The 21,862-nt window shown below is 41.8% G+C and overlaps 2 protein-coding genes across 5 annotated transcripts in view; one reads left to right on the top strand and one right to left on the bottom strand.

Moving 5' to 3' along the window:
• ACAD11 (acyl-CoA dehydrogenase family member 11) overlaps window positions 1-21,862 on the bottom strand; it is a 305,211-nt gene that overhangs the window by 174,161 nt on the left and 109,188 nt on the right. The window lies entirely within an intron of this gene.
• On the top strand, window positions 472-12,447 carry ACKR4 (atypical chemokine receptor 4). Its single transcript, XM_030206703.1, has 2 exons — window positions 472-544; window positions 10,515-12,447. The coding sequence occupies exon 2, from the start codon at window positions 10,523-10,525 to the stop codon at window positions 11,606-11,608; it is 1,086 nt and encodes a 361-aa protein (XP_030062563.1). The 5' UTR covers window positions 472-544; window positions 10,515-10,522; the 3' UTR covers window positions 11,609-12,447.

Below are 21,862 nucleotides of genomic sequence, written 5' to 3'. Positions count from 1 at the left end.
ATTCATATTCTATACTTAGAAATGTTAGTTAGTAGTAGTAGTAGTATACTGCATTATTTTATAAACAATAGTAAGGAGGTATTTTACTAAAGCTTAGCTGGAGTTATCTGCAGCAGGGACCATAAGAATAAAATGGGCCCTGCTGCAGATAACTCAAGTTACACTTTAGTAAAAGAACCCCTAAGTTTTTTTTTTTTTTTGGCTTTAAAGGACCAGGAACCAACTCCATCGCTATCTAAAATTTCCTTTAATTCCCTACAGCTGAAGCACATTTATATTTATTTTTTTTCCTACAAATCTTCAGGGTGAAAGAGGTGACTAATCGCCTCATGTTCCTATACCTCATGCAAATAATCCATTTCCAGGAAAGCACATGTAATATATATATCATCAGTATCCAGAGAAAGGCGGGGCACTGGCTGGATTACAGAATCCTACACAGCCTCTAACTCAGCATGCCACCTCCCTGAACTGGCATTTACTTTTCTAGCTGCAGAGCCCGATAACAGCTGTCTCCTGAAACCACCGAAGCTACACAAAGCAGGTCAGTCTTTCTTTGTTATACGTTGTGCACAGGGATAATACGTTGGACATACCCAGGGAAATACATTACTGGCTGCAGGGTTTACTTTAAGCCCTATTTAGATTCCATAGTTTTTCAGGAAGTTTTACAGTGCTCAAAAAAACTGAATGGTGCAGCTGCAAAACAGTGTAGAGTGGTCTGTCATTAAATTCTCTGTTCAGAATACTTCAGATTTCTGCCCTCAAGTTCAAGCTTCTCTTTTCTGAGCAAAACGTCTTTGCTTTGCCTTTCAGAGAAAAGAGTATGCCCAGGAGAAACATTTCATAAATCAATACAATTTATATTAATTAAAATATATCTAAATTCTTTTAGACATCTATAATCCCTTCTCTCCCTTTCCTTTTAGGGGTAATTTTATAATGGTTTTTCTGCAAGTACGCACTAACAGTGTATATTAGTTAGTAGGGCAAACTCTTTTCAAGAAGTGTTCACTAGTTATACTGCCCCCAAAATTAAAACAAAATAAGTAATAAAACAAAATGAGAGTGACTACAAAACAACCGTGCGTAGCAGCAAAGTCTGTACACAAAGATAAATGAGCAATTTTTGTTTCTTACTGTTCTTGGTCTCTGTTGGTGTTTCTTTCACATAAAGAATCTGTAATGTTTGTATTACTTTCACAAGAGATGTTGATGTTCTTTGAAGGCAGTCAAAAAAAAAATGCCCACAGATGTGGCCAATTACTCCCAAGCAAAACCTATTTGCTATGGAAAAAATAACTTGAGTTCGTGCAACAGAAGCAGGAGAACAATTACAGCAGAGAAAGCTTTTTTTGTTTTCTATCTCTACTTCTGCTGTAGCACTAAACCAATAATGTGAATGATTACACTAAAGCACAATAAACAGCTTTATAGATCATTTAAGGTTATCAATAGAAATCAAACAAAATAAAACATGGAAAAGAAAATAAGATGATACCTTTTTTATTGGACATAACTTAATACATTTCTTGATTAGCTTTCGAAGGTTGCCCTTCTTCGTCAGATCAGAAATAAGCAAATGTTTATAAGCAAATTGCTTATTTCCGATCTGAGGAAGAAGGGCAACCTTCGAAAGCTAATCAAGAAATGTATTAAGTTATGTCCAATAAAAAAGGTATCATCTTATTTTCTTTTCCATGTTTTATTTTGTTTGATTTCTATTGATAACCTTAAGAGTGGACTAACACGGCTACCACACTCCTCTACTTTAGATCATTTAAGGAATACAGTAGGGGCCACTTTCATTCATTATAGTATTTAAAGGGTAAGAAGCAAGAGGTCCAAGGAATAAAGCCACCTACTATTGTTTAGGCCAAAGGGTTGAAGGCGTGAAAACTAACGCCTCCAACTTGTGCTAATTCAACCCCCCCCCCCCCCCCCCAGGTTTGTATTCGTGATGGAAGGTAAAGTAATGAAGTTAGTGGAAAGTCTGTAGGGAGTTTTATTCATAAGGAGAGGACGTTGTCTTCTAACTGAATTATTCTGCTCCACTGTGAACCTGATGGATCAAAGTGGGTTAGAAATGCCCGTTCTGAATATTATTTACCCTATAATATATGCCCAGGGGATTTTACTGGCTAATAACGCTAGTACCTCTGTAGGAGCTTAACATCAGAGGTGCAACTTTTGGACTATTAACCGAAAAGCATCTAACCTATTCGGAAGTCTGAGTTTATTTATTTTTTCCTATACTGTATTTTAAGAACTCTCTCTCCCAAAGCTGCTCTTCATTTTATTTTGCTTTTAAGGGGGTAATTTTATAACAGGACACACAGCTCCTATTATAAGCCTATTTAACAGAGGCAGCTATGTAGCCTAATAAAACACGTTCCCAGAAGCAGCCCCTATAGTGCCCAAATGCTCACACACTAATTTATACCTGCTTTCCATGTGTAACCACAGTATGTATAAAATACATCAAGGGTGTACAGCCAAAATATTTTTGCTTCGTTTAGTTTCCTATGTCATTTACAGGAATTTTCATCTTCTTATTTTTTTAAGTTTTGCAACAATATCTTAACTAATGGGGAAGCAAAGACAGTGCCGGGCAGACTTCTACAGTTTGTGCCCTGAAAACGGCAAGGGCAAAGCAAGATCAAATATACATATACACTATCACATCATACTTATTGCTATGGGTTTTATCTTGTCAGGCAGACTTGATGGACCATACAGGTCTTTATCTGCCATCATCGACTATGTTACTTGCATCACAAAGCAGCATTTGAACGAACTTCTTCTCAAAATATCCAGCATTTTCAACATTTTGGCCTAGACCTGTTTTTAGAATGAATAAGGCACAAAAAAAGTGCCCTAAATGACCACTGGAGGGAATCAGGGATGACCCCCTTACTCCCCCACTGTGGTCAACTGACTCCCTCCCACCCACCCCCAAAGATGTAAATAAAAATATTACTTGCCAGCCTCTATGACAGCTGCAGATGTTATAGCCAGTTCTATTAGAGTAGCAAGCAGGTCCCATCACTTGACCCTACCTGTCCCTCCAACTACAGCGCAATTTCCCTCCTACCCTTCCTCTCCAAGATACTTGAATGCGCGGTTCATAGCCGTTGCCTTGATTTTCTCTCCTCTCATGCCATCCTTGATCCGCTTCAATCCGGCTTTCGCCCCCTACACTCGACAGAAACGGCACTATCTAAAGTCTGCAATGACCTGTTCCTTGCCAAATCCAAAGGCCAGTACTCCATCCTCATCCTCCTCGAACTATCTGCCGCTTTTGACACTGTCAATCACAATTTACTTCTTGCCACAATGTCCTCATTTGGGTTCCAGGGCTCTGTCCTCTTCTGGTTCTCCTCTTACCTCTCCCACCATACCTTCAGAGTAGATTCTCATGGTTCTTCCTCCACCCCCATCCCGCTCTCTGTTGGAGTTCCTCAGGGATCTGTCCTTGGTCCCCTTCTTTTTTCAATCTACACCTCTTCCCTGGGCTCTCTGATCTCATCTCACGGTTTCCAATATCATCTTTATGCCGACGACACCCAGCTTTATCTCTCCACACCAGACATCACTGCGGAAACTCAGGCCAAGGTATCGGCCTGCTTATCCAACATTGCTGCCTGGATGTCCAACCGCCACCTGAAACTGAACATGGCCAAGACTGAGCTTATTGTCTTCCCACCCAAACCCACTTCTCCTCTCCCTCCACTCTCTATCTCAGTTGATAACACCCTCATCCTCCCCGTTTCATCTGCCCGCAACCTCGGAGTCATCTTCGACTCCTCCCTCTCCTTCTCTGCGCATATCCAGCAGATAGCCAAGACCTGTCGCTTCTTCCTCTATAACATTAGCAAAGTTCGCCCTTTCCTCTCTGAGCACACCACCCGAACTCTCATCCACTCTCTCATTACCTCTCGCCTTGACTACTGCAACCTACTCCTCACTGGCCTCCCACTTAGCCATCTATCCCCCCTTCAGTCCGTTCAGAACTCTGTTACACATCTTAACTTCCGCCTGGACCGATATACTCATATCACCCCTCTCCTCAAGTCACTGCACTGGCTTCCGATTAGGTACCGCATACAGTTCAAGTTTCTCCTACTAACCTACAAATGCACTCGATCTGCAGCCCCTCCCTACCTCTCTACCCTCATCTCCCCCTACGTTCCTACCTGTAACCTCCGCTCTCAAGACAAATCCCTCCTTTCAGTACCCTTCTCCTGCCCAGTAAAATTGCTTCTTACTGCCTAAGTGGTGATATTCAGCGGCACTTAACTGGACAGTGCCGATAAGTATTACCACAGACTGTCCCTGCACTATCTGGTTAGTGCTGGGGTGGTCCATGGACCAAATGTGGCAGAGCATGGGAGGAGCCAGGGCCGGGACCTAACCAGTTAGTCGTCATATTCAGACCTCTAATTGGTTAGGTAAGCGAATAAAATTAGGACAGCAAAAAGGTTACTTGGAGGGGCATAATCGAATGCGAACGCCTATCTCCATGGGCGTCTAAGTCTCAAAACGGGTACGTGAAGAGGCCGGACGGACCGTATTTTCGAAAAAATGGACGTTTTTCAGCTGGGCATTTGTTTTTTTAGCGATAATGGAAACTAAAAACGCCCAGCTCAAAAACGTCCTAATCCAAGCCATTTGGTCGTGGCCACGATTCGTAGTACACTCGCCCCTCTGACATGCCAGGACACCAACTGGGCACCCTAGGGGTCAGTGCGGTGGACTTCAGACAACGCTCCCACATGCATAGCTCCCTTACCATGGGTGCTGAGCACCCAACCCCCTCCCCCAAAACCCATTACCCACAAATGTACAACACTACCATAGCTCTTAGGGGTGAAGGGGGCACCTACATGTGGGTACAGTGGGTTTTGGAGCCTCCCATTTACCAGCACAAGTGTTACAGGTAGGGGGGGATGGGGGATGGGCCTGGGTCCACATGCCTGAAGTGCACTGCGGTACCCACTAAAAGTGCTCCAGGGACCTGCATACACGCAGGCCTCTAGGACTTGTTGCTGCTGTATAACTTTGGCATACCTGTTGACACCTGAAGACTAATCTCTCCGAAAACGTCCTTTATTGGAATAAGCGTGCTTACTCACAGTTAACTGCAGATCAGAGGTTGTGCCCCACTGGCAACGAGTCTCCCTGGTACTGAGATGAGCAGTAGGTCAGAGCTGGCAGAATGCTGTACAATGCCCTCTTTCAGCCACATTCAGGGTAAGAACTAAGTTCTGTAACGTGGCTAACACGTGAAAGGGATCTAAAACTGGCTTACAAAAATGGCCACTACCTCATGGACTACCGGAAACAAAACAGGGCACACTCTGACCCAGTAAGCAGGGGGAAAAGCACCATGGGAGTAGAGCCTACCAACTACCAACATTGTGAGCATTTGCCACAAGATAGTGGAATCACGGAGCCCAATACCCTACACCCACCACAATGCATTGCTGATGTGACTCTGCAGTGCGCATAACAGAAAAGATGTCACACTCACCTGAGAGCCACATCAGAACCAGGGAAAGGCTGTCAGAGGATAGAACACATTCTGCTGTCATGGAGGTGGGTATGGCATTTGAGGCTGGCATACAGGCTGGAAAAAATAGTTTTTAAAGTGGGTTTTTTTGGTGGGAGGGGGTTAGTGACCACTGGGGGAGTCCGGGGAGGTCATCCCCGAATCCCTCCAATGGTCGTCTGGTCAGTTGGGGCACTTTTTTGGGACCTGTTCATGAAAAAAAAAGGGTCCAAAAAAGTGACCTAAAATCGCGGTAAAAACGCCTTTTTTTTTTTCGATTATCAGCTAAAGACGCCTATTTCTCCTCGGCCGATAACCACGCCCCAGTCCCGCCTTCACCATGCCTCCAACACGCCCCCGTCAACTTTACCCGTTTCCGCGACGGATTGAAGTTGGAAACGCCCAAAATCGGCTTTCAATTATACCGATTTGGGCGCCCACGGGAGAAAGACGCCCATCTCCCGATTTGGGTCGCAATATAGGCGTTTTTTCTCTTTCGATTATAAGCTGGATAGTAACATAGTAAGGTCTATCCAGTCTGCCCACAAAATATTATATGTGATACTTTATATGTATACCTGACCTTGAGTGTCCTTGCCATTTTCAGGGCACAGACCATAGAAGTTTGCCTAGCACTAGCTTTGCTTCCCAATTACCGGTGTTGCCACCCAATCTCCACTAAGCTTCTGTGGATCCATTCCTTCTGAAAAGGATTCCTTTATGTTTATCCACGCATTCTTGAATTCCGTTACCATTTTCATCTCCACCACCTCCTGCGGGAGGGCATGCCAAGTATCTACCACCCTCTCCGTGAAATAATACTTCCTGATATTTTTCCTGAGTCTGCCCCCCTTCAACCTCAATTCATGTCCTCTAGTTCTACTGCCTTCCCGTCTACGGAAAATGTTTGTTTGCGGATTAATACCTTTCAAATATTTGAACATCTGTATCATATCACCCCTGTTTCTACTTTCCTCCAGGGTATACATGTTCAGGTCAGTAAGTCTCTCCTCATATGTGTTGTAACGGAAATCCCATACCATTTTTGTAGCTTTTCTTTGCACCACTTTAAATCTTTTTACATCCTTAGGAAGATATGGCCTCCAAAACTGAACACAATACTCCAGGTGGGGCCTCAGCAACAATTTGAACAGGAGCATCAACACCTCCTTTCTTCTGTTGGTTACACTTCTATACAGCCTAGCATCCTTCTGAATATGGGCAGCACCTTGTCACACTGTTTCATCGCCTTGAGATCCTCAGATACTATCACCCCAAGATCCCTCTCCATGCCTGTGCATATCGAACACCCACTGCCTACCACATACATCTCCTGTGGATTTCTACTCTCTAAGTGCATCACTTTGCGCTTCTTTGTATTGAATTTTAATTGCCAAACAGTAGACCATTCTTCTAGCTTCTGCAGATCCTTTTTCAGGTTTTCCACTCCCTCCGGGTGTCCACTCTGTTACAAATAAATTGGTATCATCCGTAAAAAGGTAAACTTTACCTTCCAACCCTTTGGCAATGTTACTCACAAATATATTTAACAGAACTCCACTACTCACTTTCCCTCTTCTGAGTAAATTCCATTAACCACTACCCTCTGGCATCTGTTCGTCAACCAGTTCCTAATCCAGTTCACCACTTTGGGTCCTATCTTCAGCCAAGTTTATTCACGAGCTTCCTATGAGGAACCGTGTCAAAGGCTTTGCTGAAATCTAAGTAGATTACATCTATCACTACTACTACTACTTAACATTTCTAGAGCGCTACTAGGGTTACGCAGCGCTGTACAGTTTAACAAAGAAGGACAGTCCCTGCTCAAAGGAGCTTACAATCTAAGGGACGAAATGTCAAGTTGGGGCAGTCTAGATTTCCTGAATAGTGGTATAATGGTTAGGTGCCAAAGGCGACATTGAAGAATTCAAGTGACCCTGAAAAAATTCCTGTCACCCCTCTTTACATTTCTAGCCATTTGTTCTTCCACTTTCACCAGATGTATCTCTCTCTTGGCTTCTTTCATTTTCATCTGGTATTCCTCTCTGTGTTCCTCTTCTTGAGTTTGTCTGTATTTCATGAATGCCAACTCTTTAGCCTTTATTTTCTCAGCCACTTGCTTGGAGAACCATATTGGTTTCCTTGTTCTCTTGCTTTTATTTACTTTCCTTACAAAAAGGTTTGTATCATATTTATATCTTCTTTTAGCCTGGACCACTGTCCTTCCACTTCTCATATGTCCTCCCAGCCTATCAGCTCTTTCTTCAGATATTCTCCATTTTACTAAAAAGTCAGCATGTTTAAAATCCAGGACTTCGAGAGTGGCTGCCCTCCACTTCAGTAGTTATATCAAACCAAACTGTTTGATGGTCAGTGCTGCTCAGGTGGACACGCAGTTGGAAATTAGACATACTTTCCCCATTTGTGAGCACCAGATCCAGTGTTGCTCCTTTCCTCATGGGTTTCATCACCTGTGTCTGAGCAGAGTACTTTGAAAAGCATCCACAATCTCTCTACTTCTTTCCGATTCTGCAGATGGAACTTTCCAATCCGCATCCAGCAGGATGAAATCTCCCAGCAACAGCATCTCTCTTTTCTTTCCCAGCTTTTGGATATCTGTAACTCAGATTGTGTCAGAGGTCTGTAGACAACACCCATGTGGACAGAGGTTCCAGCATCTCTTTTTAAAGTAATCCATATCACTTCTTTCTTTCCCCAGGGCCCTGGCATTTCAGTCACTGCAATATTGTTTCTCACACACAGAGCTACTCCTCCACTTTTACAACCATCTCTATCCTTCCTAAATAGATTATAGTTTGGCATCCCATTCACATGAATCATTGAACCATGTCTCCATGATTGCTACAATGTCTAAGTCTGCCTCTAACATCAGGGCTTGCAGATCATGAATTTTGCTGGCCCAACTTTAGCCACAAAGTAGCACTAGTAGTCGTGCTGCCCTTTCCTTCCCCTGCGATCCTAATCCCTGCTCCCTCCCACCTCACATGTATCTAAGGGCTTACCGAGGCCCCCGGGCCTACATGAAAATACCTGGTGGTTCAGTGGGGTCATATGGGCAGAAGCAATGTTCACTCACGCCTGCCCGTCATGGCAGGTAGTATAAATTGGCTGCAGCGACCTCTAGATGCAGCCTTGTGGCATTTGCTAGTACTGCAAGGTTTCCACTAGAGGTAATGGTAGCCATTTTACACTGGATGCTGCAAAGGGCAGGACTGCTTGGGCATTGCTCCTACCCACATGACCCCACCGAACCACCAGCTATTTATAAGTAGGCCTGGTTGGGGGGGGGGGGGCTATGGGTTGGGTAGGGGGCTTGGTCATCCTTTACATATGTGCAGGGTAGGAGGGAGAAGTGATCAGAATCACAGGTGGTGGTGGTGGGGGGTTCTGCATAAGTCCCAGCAGCCTTCTTAAATTTATTTAGCCCTGGATATTCAATGTCAGTGCCTAGATATAGCCTGACATAATAACAATAATAATAATACATGACACTTGTATCCCACACTTACCACAAAAGTTCAGTGTGGCTCACAAAAGAATAAACTGGACCAGCTCTAGGAAAATTACAAATGATGGCCAACTAACCGTCAAGCTCCAGTTTTGCCATGTTTGTAACTGTTGTTTGTTGAACTGTGGTGCGCTCTTGCTTGTATTGTATTATGATAAAATCCAATAAAAGATATTAAATATAAAACAGAAAGAAAAAAAAAAAAAAAACCCCAAAGTTTTCAAGTTTTCAAAAATACATATAATCAGATTGCCTTCTTAGATCAATAGGTAATTCATTCCAGTCAGTGGCTAGCTGCCAAATAAGTAAATGTGCCAGAGAAAACCTGTTTAAAATCACGTGTTTTGGATCTGACTATCCAGGGCTAAATCTGCCCATGGCAGTCAGGGTTTAAAGAAACGCTGACCACCGTGGGCTGAATATTGGCCGGGTAAATTTTATTGATTTATGAAATTGTTCCTACTGATCATACTTTGCCTTTCAGAGAAAAAATAAAGACATTTTGCTCAGATGAGAGAAACATGAATATCAAGGCAGAAATCTCAAGAATTCTGAACAGAGATGTTTGAAGAGAGGGCACTTCTACCACACTAATACGAGGTTCAAATCAGTCAGAGGGCATTTGCTTTTTAAAGCACCAAAGTCTGAACGGGCTACACCATTGCTGTTACACTTGCACTGGTTACCGGGACACATGCAAATTATGTTTAAGCTGTGCTCATTGGGTTCTTTTTGTTGTTTTTTTTAATTGTGCATGATTCTGCTCCTAGTTATATGGCATCATTTGTTCATCTATCAGCTAGCAATTTCAGCCCTGAATCGAGGGGTTTCTCACAATCCTAAGAAGATTGTGTATAACAAATTTTTCACAAATACATTTGCATATCAGGCTGCAAGCCAATGGAATGATCTTCTATGCACAATTAGAGGCCAGGAAAATTATGGTAAATTTAGAAAATTATTGAAGTCTTTTTATTTAGGAAATACTTGGCCCATTAATTGTAGCTATTTGATTGATTTTAAGAATTGATTTTATATATACTTTTTGTATAACATTCCTGGGAATTCCCAGTTTTCTTCTATTGTGAGTCACACTGCTCAGGAGGTATGTGTGGGATACAAACGTCATGTCATGTAATGTAATGTGTGGAATCCATGTGTGCATTCTGCTTACTTTCAAATGTTTTGCAATGAAATTCTCCAGCCACTATCATGATTGCATTTTTCTTTTTTGCTGGTTTAATGAAGCAGAATGAACAGTAATGGCATCCAGATGAAACTAGATGTTCCTGTTTTCAGGGGGATAGGGATGGGGCTTGGTGGTGCAATTCCATTATTCTGCATTTTATCATCATACAGGAAGCATGGACAGAACAAATATTTGCAAAAACTAAAACAGTACTCCTCAATGTAATTTAAATATTTCTTTTAAAGGTACCTCCATGGCATGGCACAAAAACACATCTTTACAGGACACCATGGTGGAATACTATGAAGATTATATGCCTGAAGAAACAAACTACACTTTCGACTATGCGGATTATAAAATGATTTGTGAAAAAGATGATGTTCGGAATTTTGCTAGGTCTTTTCTGCCTGCCTTTTATATGGTGGCTTTCATCATTGGTGTTGCAGGAAATTCATTAGTAGTAGCAGTCTATGCATACTACAAGAAACTGAGAACAAAAACAGACATATACATCATGAATTTGGCAATTGCCGATCTGTTATTGCTCTTCAGTCTTCCTTTCTGGGTCGTGAACGCAATCCACGGATGGGTGTTGGGAACCGCAATGTGCAAGATCACATCTGCTCTATACACCATGAACTTTACTTCTGGCATGCAGTTCCTGGCCTGCATTAGCGTGGACAGGTATTTTGCTGTAAGGGATTCCCCAAATCAACAGAAGATTGGAAAGCGGTGTTGGGCAATCTGTTTCGCTGTCTGGATGGTGGCCATTTTACTCAGCATCCCTGATCTGAGCTTTCATAGTGCTAAGAAACACGATGGCAGATACGAATGTGCTCCTGCATATCCAGAAAACCTGGGCAACCGGTTTAAAGCAGCAATTCATATCCTAGAAATAGTACTGGGATTTGTTTTACCCTTCCTATTCATGCTCTTCTGCTATACGGCTACAGCCAGGATCCTCCTTAGAACTCCCAATATTAAGCGATCTAGGCCCTTGAAAGTGCTCCTGATAGTGGTGGTAGTTTTTCTTGTTACTCAGTTGCCGTATAACATAGTGAAATTCTGGAGGGCAATAGACATCATTTATCACCTGATTACCAACTGTACCATGAGTAAAACCATCGATATTATGATACAGATAACTGGGAACATTGCCCTGTTCCACAGCTGCCTCAATCCACTTCTCTATGCATGTATGGGAACATCACTTAAGTTTTACATCATGAAAATAATAAAGAAATGTAGTTATTGGCGAAAACAGAATAGACAGACAATTGAGGAGTACTGTTTAAACTCTGAAAACCACACAGAACAAACCAGCAGCTTTTCTCTGTAAAAACCATGCTAATATTTTCATTGCCCTGTAAGACTAAGAGGTCTGGCCCACTGTCCTTGAATATAAACCACTATGTAGCTTCTAAAGTATGTGAACTCACTCCATATCTCCAGACAAGGTTTCAGATACTGAGAACGGCACATAAAGCCATCCTCAATGCTACAACAGAGTTTCAAATTGAAAGGAAAAAAAAGAGAACTAAGCTCCATGAAGCAACTTCATATTAAAACTGAATTCACTTTATCTGAAAATGTTCCAAAGAACAAAACATATGTTTATAATAGCACACAGATCTATTGATAAAGACTGGGTCATCCTGCATGATCTGGCATTTGGATTCAGTCCTCTAATTTAAACAATCCAAAACATTCAAGAAATACACAGGCCAATATTTTCTCTGCTAGTTGTATTCACCTATATTTTACAGTTCAGCAGGTTTTTACCAGGCAAAGTCGTACTTTTAGACTGGGTAATTTTATAACTTCCTGCATTTATTTACCTGAAGCAAATAGCTACTATAAATTTGTGTAGAGGTGGATGTGTGAACATACACAACTTACAGTATTTTATAAGCTATACATGTAAGTGGAAGCCCTGCCTATGTCCCACTCATGTGTGCACCCTTTTGCATTTTCATGCTATACCCTGAGCTGCTGAAAGACAAAGCAGGGCCCAGGGCAAAATCTTCTGGGCCCTGCTGCTCCCCCCCCCCCCCACCCCGCAGCAGTGCTCTGCCAGCTATAGGTCCTTCATCATGCCGTATCCTGCCTATGAGGAAACAGGAAGTTACTTCACAGGAGGCGGAACATGCAGAGCTGCCAAGGGGTCCTGATTTTTGAGAGGGACATTTTAGTACATGCCCAGCCCCGCCCACTCTACCTTGGCTCTGCCCACTCTGTCTCATGTCATCTTTTTCTTTTGTATAAGAAAAAAAAGATTTTAAATGTTCTAACCCAATTCATGTTTAATGTGGGATATAAATGATATAAATAAATAAATAAATAAATAGATAGAAACTCTGAATATTGAGCACCTGATTCTCATAACATGGTCTGTTTTAGAGGCCCTTTGCCTTGAGAAAAAAATAAAATCTTTGCACAAATATAACAGTCCTATGGTGTCCCCATAACCAGTCCCTCCAAATGACACACTGATTACAATTTCTAACAAATTACTACTCTACCTATGAAAAGTTATTCCCTTATTAAACTTTCTTTATGTACATCTGTATACTGCACAAGCCAGCATATTTGAAAATATAGGTGAGATTAAATTTTAAAAATGCTACCAACAATAAAGATTGACAACGTGGATACAGCAGCTCATAGGTTTGCTTGCTTTGTTTTGAAGGGGAAACAGAAAAAACTTGGCTTTAACTTTCATTTCATCCCATCTCCCTCCTGTTTCTATGCAACCCTCTGCAGCAGCCGTGACAAAAAAATAAATAAATAAAAAATAACGGGGCCGCAGCAGCCTTCGGGCATGCACTGTCGGCTGTGCTGGTCCTGTGTCCCCACTGATGTCAACTTCGAGTCACGGGGGCAGAGGACCGGAGAACTGACAGCACAATGTCTGAAAACTATTGCAGCCCTGCGCTTGCTTTTTTCTTGTTGTTGTTATTTTGCCGCCGCTGTTGCATTGGGAAAAGCAGCAGCGGCGGAGAAAAAAAAACAGCGATTCCTCATCTCAGCGGAAGATGACCCACCAAGGCGGGAGACTTGGCAGGTCTGGACACGACAGGAAGAAGGACCTGTGGCTGGTAGAGTGTAGGGGAGTGGGAGTGTAGTCTTTTGATTACCGGCGCCGGGCCCGGCCCGGGGAGTCCTGCCACCCCCCCTCTCGATGGCCATGGCTATGCCACTTCCACTTATGTATGTAAGTGCTAGTACTCTATAATTTTACATGCCCAAAGGACCTGTCAATGTGGGTGTCCAATTAGGAAACTACCCTTTAGCTCCCTCTTTCTAAAATCTTAGTGCCTAAATTGTAACATTCATGCGTATATGTGCATGTTAAGCGCTATTTTGTAAGCTTAGCAGAAACATACGCATAGTGCATATCTGCAAGGGGGCATGGGCAGGACCCACACTTAATTTATAGAATACTATAATAGTGCAACATTTCTGCCACTGAGCAGGTGTAAGTGCTTGCACCTAAATGTCGACTTACACTCTGTTCTATAATGACACCTGGGTGCTCAGAAGCTGTTAGAGAATAGCGTTTAGCCACCAGCAATTTGCCATAGTTTGGTGCTGATTTATTGGCGCCTTATACTGAATTGGTCCTATATGTGTAGGCATTCCACGGGAGTGGGAGTGTAGTTTGGCTGGGCTATGACGCAGTTCCAATGTGCTTATGTACACATATTTGCACCTCCCTCTGAGCACATGCAAATTTGTGTGAAAATGTGTGCACTACTAGAAATAGTTCTTATAAGCCTACTTTATAAAGGCACATAGGTACAAAATAAAATCACAAATGTTGACATTCATCCATACAAAAAGGATTTTCAAAGACACGATTTTCCATTGGCGCAAATTTTTTTTTTTAACATTTTCTTAAGAATTTCCAAAAAGGTTGATCAACATTTCAAAACTCACTTTATAGCAAAAATGTTTTGAAAAACAAAAAATAGAAAGAATTATTTATACACTTATCTTCATTCATCTGTGGAGCTAGATGATAGCAAACCTGACACTTATTTATGTATTATTTATTTAATGCATTTATAGCTTTGCCTATCCAATCTCTGTTTCATCTCAAGCTGTATCAGAAAAGCTTTCACCAATTATCTTTGATCTTCTATTTCTTTAGCAGAATTGCCTTTACATAGTCTCAAAGATAAGTAACCTGTTTAATAGATTTATAAAAGCTAGTTCACCTCAGAGTGAAAAATATTTGTAGCTCCGAAATACATTGGTTTCAGTTTGATATATTGTTCTCAGTTCTCTCATTAACTAGGTTTATGAAGTAAATGTATTTCCTTTACTTCCATTAATACTCGTTGAGGTGTGCTGCATTCTTATTGATATTTTGATAAAATACCCCTCTTTTCCGTTTTTTATCCACATGATCTTTTTCTCCCCTAAGATAGGGAGTTTTTTGATATCGGTGGTTTTTTCTGAAAAGAGGAGGAGCCGATGATGTTGGCCAATTCAGTGGAGTCCTAAATAATATGGTTCCCTGAGCTATTGAGGCTACTTTATATAAGAAATTTACTATATATCAAAATTTTGCATTCACTTCAGAGAATATAATTGGAGTGTTATACATACTTTTTTGATTTTCTTTACATAGTACGCCATTTAAAATAAAGCAGAGAAAAAATATTTTTTTCATGCAACACATAGTTAAGCTCTGGAATTTGCTGCCAAAGGGCTGATAAAAGCAGTTAGTGTAACTAGATGTAAGAGAAGTTTAAACAAAATCCTGACAGAAAAGTCCACAAAACTCTAAGGTAAACATGACAAAAACCACAGCTTATCCTTGGAAGTAAGTGATATGGAATCTTGCTACTTTTTGCCTAGTTACTTGGGACCTGGCCTGATGGGCCTTTCTCAGACCAATCTGTATATTCTTATATTCATTACAAAAGCATTACCTTTAACTGTTTCCCTTGTGTTTATTTCCATTTTAATAGGCAAGGTTTCCAATTGCAGTAAATACTCAGAATCCTCTCCTAACTATGTGAAATGTTTCCATTAATTAACTGAATATGATCCAGCCTAAGATCTTTTAATAAAGGGTAAATGGGTTTGGTTCACGTAGCAAACAATTAATACTGATTAATCAGATCCTCCTCATTTACTGTCTCTCTCTAGTTTCTACCATTTTGCCCAGAACAGACATCAGGCTTACTGGGCTGTAGTTTCCCAGTTCACCCCTGGAACTCTTTAAAAACTGGCTTTACAATGGCCACCATCCAATCATCAGATAGCAAAGATGATTTTTATGATAGGTTAAAGACTACTAATGGTAATCTGCAATTTCATTTTTGAGTTTTCAGCATTCTGGGGTATATACTCTCCAGTCCAAGTGATCTGCAGCTCTTTAGTTTGTCAATTTGGCCTATTATATCTTCCAGTTTCATTAAGATTTATTTCTGTTCCTCCAAATTACCACCTTTAAATATCATTTCAGGCGTGGGTAACTCTCTAATATCTTCTTCAGTAAATACCAAAGCAAAGAATACATTTAAGTCTCTCTACTATGGCCTTGAATATACCCGAAGAAGTTTTGATTATGCATTTTTGCCTTTATAGCGAGTTTCTTTTCATAAGTATTGCCATATTGGGACAGACCAAAGGTCCATCAAGCACAGCATCCTGTTTCCAACAGTGGCCAATCCAGGTCACAAATACCCGGCAAGATCCCCAAAAAGTACAAAACATTCTATACTGCTTATCCCAGAAACAGAGGATTTTCCACAAGTCCATTTAATAATGGTCTATGGACTTTTTCTTTAGGAAGCCATCCAAACCTTTTTTAAACTCCGCTAAGCTAACCGCCTTTACCACATTCTCTGGCAACGAATTCCAGAGTTTAATTACACATTGAGTGAAGAAACATTTTCTCCGATTCGTTTTAAATTTACTACATTGCACTTTCATCGCATATCCCCTAGTCCAAGTATTTTTGGAAAGTGTAAACGAACGCTTCACATTTACCCATTCAACTCCACTCATCATTTTATAGACCTCTATCATATCTCCCCTCAGCTGCCTTTTCTCCAAAGTGAAGAGCCCTAGCCGCTTTAGCCTTTCCTCAAAGGGAAGTCATCCCATCTCCTTTATCATTTTTGTCGCCCTTTTCTGCACCTTTTCTAATTCCACTATATCTTTTTTGAGATGTGGCAACCAGAAATGAACACAATATTCGAGGTGCGGTCGCACCATGGAGCGATACAAAAGCATTATAACATCATCATTTTTGTTTTCCATTCCTTTCCTAATAATACCTAACATTCTATTTGATTTCTTAGCCGCAGCAGCACACTGAGCAGAAGGTTTCAACATATCATCAACGACGACACCTAGATCCCTTTCTTGGTCTGTGACTCCTAACGTGGAACCTGGCATGATGTAGCTATAATTCGGGTTCCTCTTTCCCACATGCATCACTTTGCACTTGCTCACATTAAATGTCATCTGCCATTTAGACGCCCAGTCTCCCAGTCTCGTAAGGTCCTCTTGTAATTTTTCACAATCCTCCCGCGATTTAACAACTTTGAATAACTTTGTGTCGTCAGCAAATTTAATTACATCACTAGTTACCCCCATCTCTAGGTCATTTATAAATATGTTAAAAAGCAGCGGTCCCAGCACAGACGCCTGGGGAACTCCACTAACTACCCTTCTCCATTGAGAATACTGACCATTTAACCCTACTTTCTGTTTTCTATCTTTTAACCAGTTTTTAATCCACAATAGGACACTACCTCCTATTCCATGACTCTCCAATTTCCTCTGGAGTCTTTCATGAGGTACTTTAACGCCTTCTGAAAATCCAGATACACAATATCAACTGGCTCACCTTTATCCACATGTTTGTTCACCTTGGTGAGGCAAGATTTCCCTTCACTAAATCCATGTTGGCTTTGTGTCATTAATCCATGCAATGGATTTCAAATTCTATTTTTTTTTGCCTTGTGTCTTATTTGCCACAGTGCTTATGCTGCTTCCTGTTTTCTTCATTTGGGCCCTATTTGCATTTTTATTCTTTCCAACTTAATGGAAGTTGGAAAGAATTATACAACAGGGTTCAAGAAATGTTGGTCTGTCTGTCTGTCGGTCTGGGGGCAAAATAATGCTCCAAAAATTTAACAGAATGCAGTGATACTTGGCATAAGGGAAAACCTGGTAAAGAGATACAAGTAGTTAAAAAAAGGGCCATATTGGACTAGAGGTTCCAGATAAATAAGTCATCTTCCATAATAATGGCCCTATACATTTATGTGGGACAAGTTCCAGCTTTCTGTAGAAATTTAGAGTGAAATGCAATAATTGGAACACAGGGTAAGGCAGTTTAAAAAGGTGGAATTCCCTTACATTTCAAATGTACAAACTGACCTTCTCCCCCCCAAAACTACCCCTCACACAACTGCCTCACCCCAAACTGCCCCCATATCCCCAAAACTAACTAAGTGAAACTCTCCCACTGCCAAAAACCAACCCCCCGCAAAAAACTATACGATTTTCACACACATCTTGGCCACTCGCCTTTGGCGGGTCTTGCCTAAGCGTATTCATGAAGATCAAGGTGGGTTTGTTCAGGGAAGACAGACCTTTGATGATATCCACAAGACCTTAATACATCAAGCATGGAGGGAGAATATCTCTTTAATCCTGCTTTCTCCCGATGCAGAGAAAGCGTTTGATCGCATATACTGGCCCTTTATGTTTTTGGTGTTACAGCACATGGGGAGCAGGGGACCTTTCACTGGATCCATCTTCTCTACACTAACCTTTTGGGGAGTCTTAGGATTAATGGGGGTTCTACCAACATTTTTGAACTTCATAGGGGTACAAGGCAGGGTTGTGCTTTGTCACCCCTGCTTTTTACGATAGTAGTAGAACCATTGGCATGACTGATCCAGGCACATGCAGGGATTCGGAGCATCTGTCAGGACTCTGAAGAGCACAAGATTCTCTTATTTGCAGATGATATTTTGCTTACCCTGACAGAACCTCAAGCCTGCTTGGCTGCTCTGACAGTGCAGTTGCAATCCTATGTGTCTGGTTTTAAAATTAATATACGTAAGTCAGAAATTGCTCCCCTGCAGCAACAATTTCCTTTTTGCTGGGCCCCTGAACAAATCCAGTATTTGGGGGTTAATATTACACCTACCCTTGATAAGTTATATTTCCCCTCCAAGCTGCGGGAGCTTTTTATGGATTTAGATCACTGGGAGGGACTTTTTAACCTTACTTGGATTGGCCGGGTTCAGGCAATTAAAATGATGATCCTCCCTAAATTGCTATATTTTATTTATGGCCCTCCCTCTATCTTTCCCTGAAGCATTCTTTGTTAAGCTCCGTAAGAAAGCATTTGCATACATCTGGAGGATGCAACCACCAAGAGTCTGTCAGTCCATTTTATATCAGTCCAAGAGTAAGGGGGGATGGGAATGGGTTTTCCAAATTTTAAACTTTATTTTCAAGTGGTCCAATTGTGTATCCTAGCTGAATGACTTTCTCGGTCTACCACGACTTGGGTATGGCTTGAGCAGTCTTGGACACATGCTGCTTTGGGCAATGGTTTGGCAGCCAAAATATGAATTGTTGCACTTACTCAAAACTGTTCCCCCTAGCATGAGTTTTTCCCTTCGCACCTGGTGTGGATCGAGGGTCCGTTTTTTTCTCAGATAGGCAATAATTTTTGCAGATGGCAATCTGTCAAGCTTCTGGGTTTGTCCTGGGGCAGACAGATGCAGACTATAAGATTTAGGAACGACTGGGGCTTTGTACTTTAGGTCAGATGTGGGAGGGGGGGAGAACATATCTTTTTCTGAATTGCAAGATGAATATGGATTATCTGCTTTACATATTATAGGCAACTGACAGATTTTATACTCCGGAAAGCTAAGGGGAACTTGGGATGGCTGAAACGCATGTGAAACAGGCCTTGAGGGAGGCTGGCCATAGGGGTTGTATTATTCACCTTTATAAGGCATTACTTTCAACTACTAACCTGATTATTACCTTCATAAATGGGACAGCGATCTTGGGATTTTTCTGGAAGTTCAACAATAGGAAATAACATTTAAATATCTGTTAAAGGCTTTGGTGGTCAGCAGTCTAGTGGAGAATAGTTATAAAATACTGTACAGATGGTACTATACACCACAACATTTGCTTAAGATGTTTCATTCAGGGATGGGTTGATGCTGGAGGAATTGTGGGTCCACTGCAGATATGCTACATATCTGGTGGATGTCCTATGATACAACCTTTTTGGACTGCAATTTTCCAGGTTCTCAGCCAGATTCTTCAGTTGTTATCCTGCCAAAGCAAAATGCTGCTTACTGCATGTTAAGCCAATTGGCGTGAAGCCCGACTACCATAAGATTGCTATTAGCTTCTTTACCGCCTGAAAAATTACTTTAGTGGCAGCGAGGAAACAGACTTGCACTCCTATGATGGACACGGTCCTCCACAAGATGGATTACATCTATCAGATGACTAAATTGATGGCAATCAGATGGCTCCTTTTCATAGAGTATGGGACCATTATCAGGATTGGTGGACATCTTTTTTGTTTTTTCGTATTGTTGCATGATAAGCTTGTTTTCTAATAAAAAAACGTTTTCCTGCTAAAAAAAAAAAAAAAAAGAAAAAAAAGAAAAGAAGAGTTCCTCTGCCAGTGTGACTCCTCTGGATCTGCAGCCTCCCTGAGGGAGAAAGACTTCACTCACTATCAGGTTGTATGCAGCTCTGTTATTCCTAGTGAGTAATTCGGGAGGCATAATTTAAGGCCTGTAGCGAAACCACCCAGCCAACATTCAGCACTATTTAACCAGCCAGAAACGGCCACTGACTGGTTAAATAGCATTCTGGCGCCTAACACCTAATATGCAGTGTAAGATAACCAGTTATACTGCACAGTAATTGGCAATATTCAGCGTGGCCTGCCAAATCGGATCGTCTAAATAGCAGTCCTACTCCTATCTTTGGCCGCTATAAACTTAACTGGCCAGTGTTGAATATTGGCATAACCAGTTAAGTTTGAGCTAGACAAAAAACCCCACAGATATTCAATGCCGGTCACCGGAAATGGATGGCATTGAATATCTGGGGTTAGCGCCTTCATGGCACTTAGGCGGGCTGCCTCCCGCTGGCTGAATATCAGCCTCTGTGTGTCTACTCTGAAGATAAGTGTTCTCACAATAACGTAAATAAGTGCTTATTGCAGCATTTCCCAAACTGGGTGCCATGGCCAGAAATGCAGATAAGTACATGCGCCTGTGCACCCACACGCCCCCAGGCAGGAACGCAGGCAGAAGGCTGATTTGCCTCCTGTTCCTGTGTCCTGGGAACTGGGTTATCGCATGTTAACGCGTTAACTCTGCTCTGCCACCAGTCACGGGTCCTTCCTTCTGCCTCGTCCAGCCTGTGTGAAGTATTTCCTGTTTCCACATAGGCAGGAGGGGACGTGGCAGGAAGGGGGACCTGACCTGTGGCCAATGGCAGAACAGAGTTCATGCGTTAACCTGGGTTCTGGCACACAGCAGCAACAGACAGACTGAGGGAGCACAGCAGAAGCCGTAAGAGCTACTGGCACCGGGCCACAACAGCAGCTGAACAAGCTGACTGCAGACAAAAGGGTAACTACAAGGCAGCTCTTTCTATGCACAGGGGATTAAAGGCATACCCCCTATTAAACCCCCCCCCCCCCCCACCACCACCACACTTTTTGTGTTAACTTTATTTTCCTATAATGTGCAATCAGTGTCTTTGAATCTTTGTCCCCCCACACAACTAGTGTGTGGACAGTTTGAAATAATTTGAGCGTGCCATTGAGATGGTGTAATCAGGTCCAGAGAAGAAAGATGGCTGGAGGCACCCTCCACACCTCAGGCTGGACATGCCGATTGGGCAAAAAGGAGAAGGGGGGGGGGGGGAGAGATGTTGGATTTGGACTTATTACTTGCATTGTGATTATTTAAGAATAAAATATTTTTCTTTCAATTTAATTGCTTCTTCAGACCTAACTACTTAATAAGCAGAACTGTTAAGTATTTCTTTTGACTTAAGGGCACTATGAAAAAATTATTGACACTAAGGGCACCTTAAACTGAGAAGGTTCAGGAACCACTAGTTTACTGCATTTTTCTGAGCTTCCTAGTAAGGGTGCATAAGTCTCACGTTCTAATTACCACTGCTTTTATCTTTGGCTGCTACTTGCCTTTAAATAAATTTAACTTGTTTCATTGTTCGTCATTTTATTCAGGATCCTCAGATTCACATAGTTAAAAAGGATGTAGCCTAAGAATCTTGATAACAGAGTGTTACCATTATAAATAATTGACCATCCTTTAGTACAGAGTCCCATGGGAGGCGCTGTATACCTGTTTTGCTCCTACAAGCCACCTGAGGCGATGGATGAGATAAGATGGTGCCTTCCCGCCCCCCTCCCCATACAAAGGAGACGGCCTTCTGTAAACTCTGGTCAGCGAAAAGGGTGAGGAAGTCTTATCACTAAGAAAACTGGTAAGGCAGTTGCCCATACAACTTATATTCCCAAGCTATACACTTG

Source organism: Microcaecilia unicolor, chromosome 1, assembly GCF_901765095.1.
Source record: "Microcaecilia unicolor chromosome 1, aMicUni1.1, whole genome shotgun sequence".
Classification (NCBI taxonomy): Eukaryota; Metazoa; Chordata; class Amphibia; order Gymnophiona; family Siphonopidae; genus Microcaecilia; species Microcaecilia unicolor.
The sequence above is the reverse complement of the archived record's forward strand: the minus strand, read 5'-3'. Positions and strand labels throughout refer to the sequence as shown.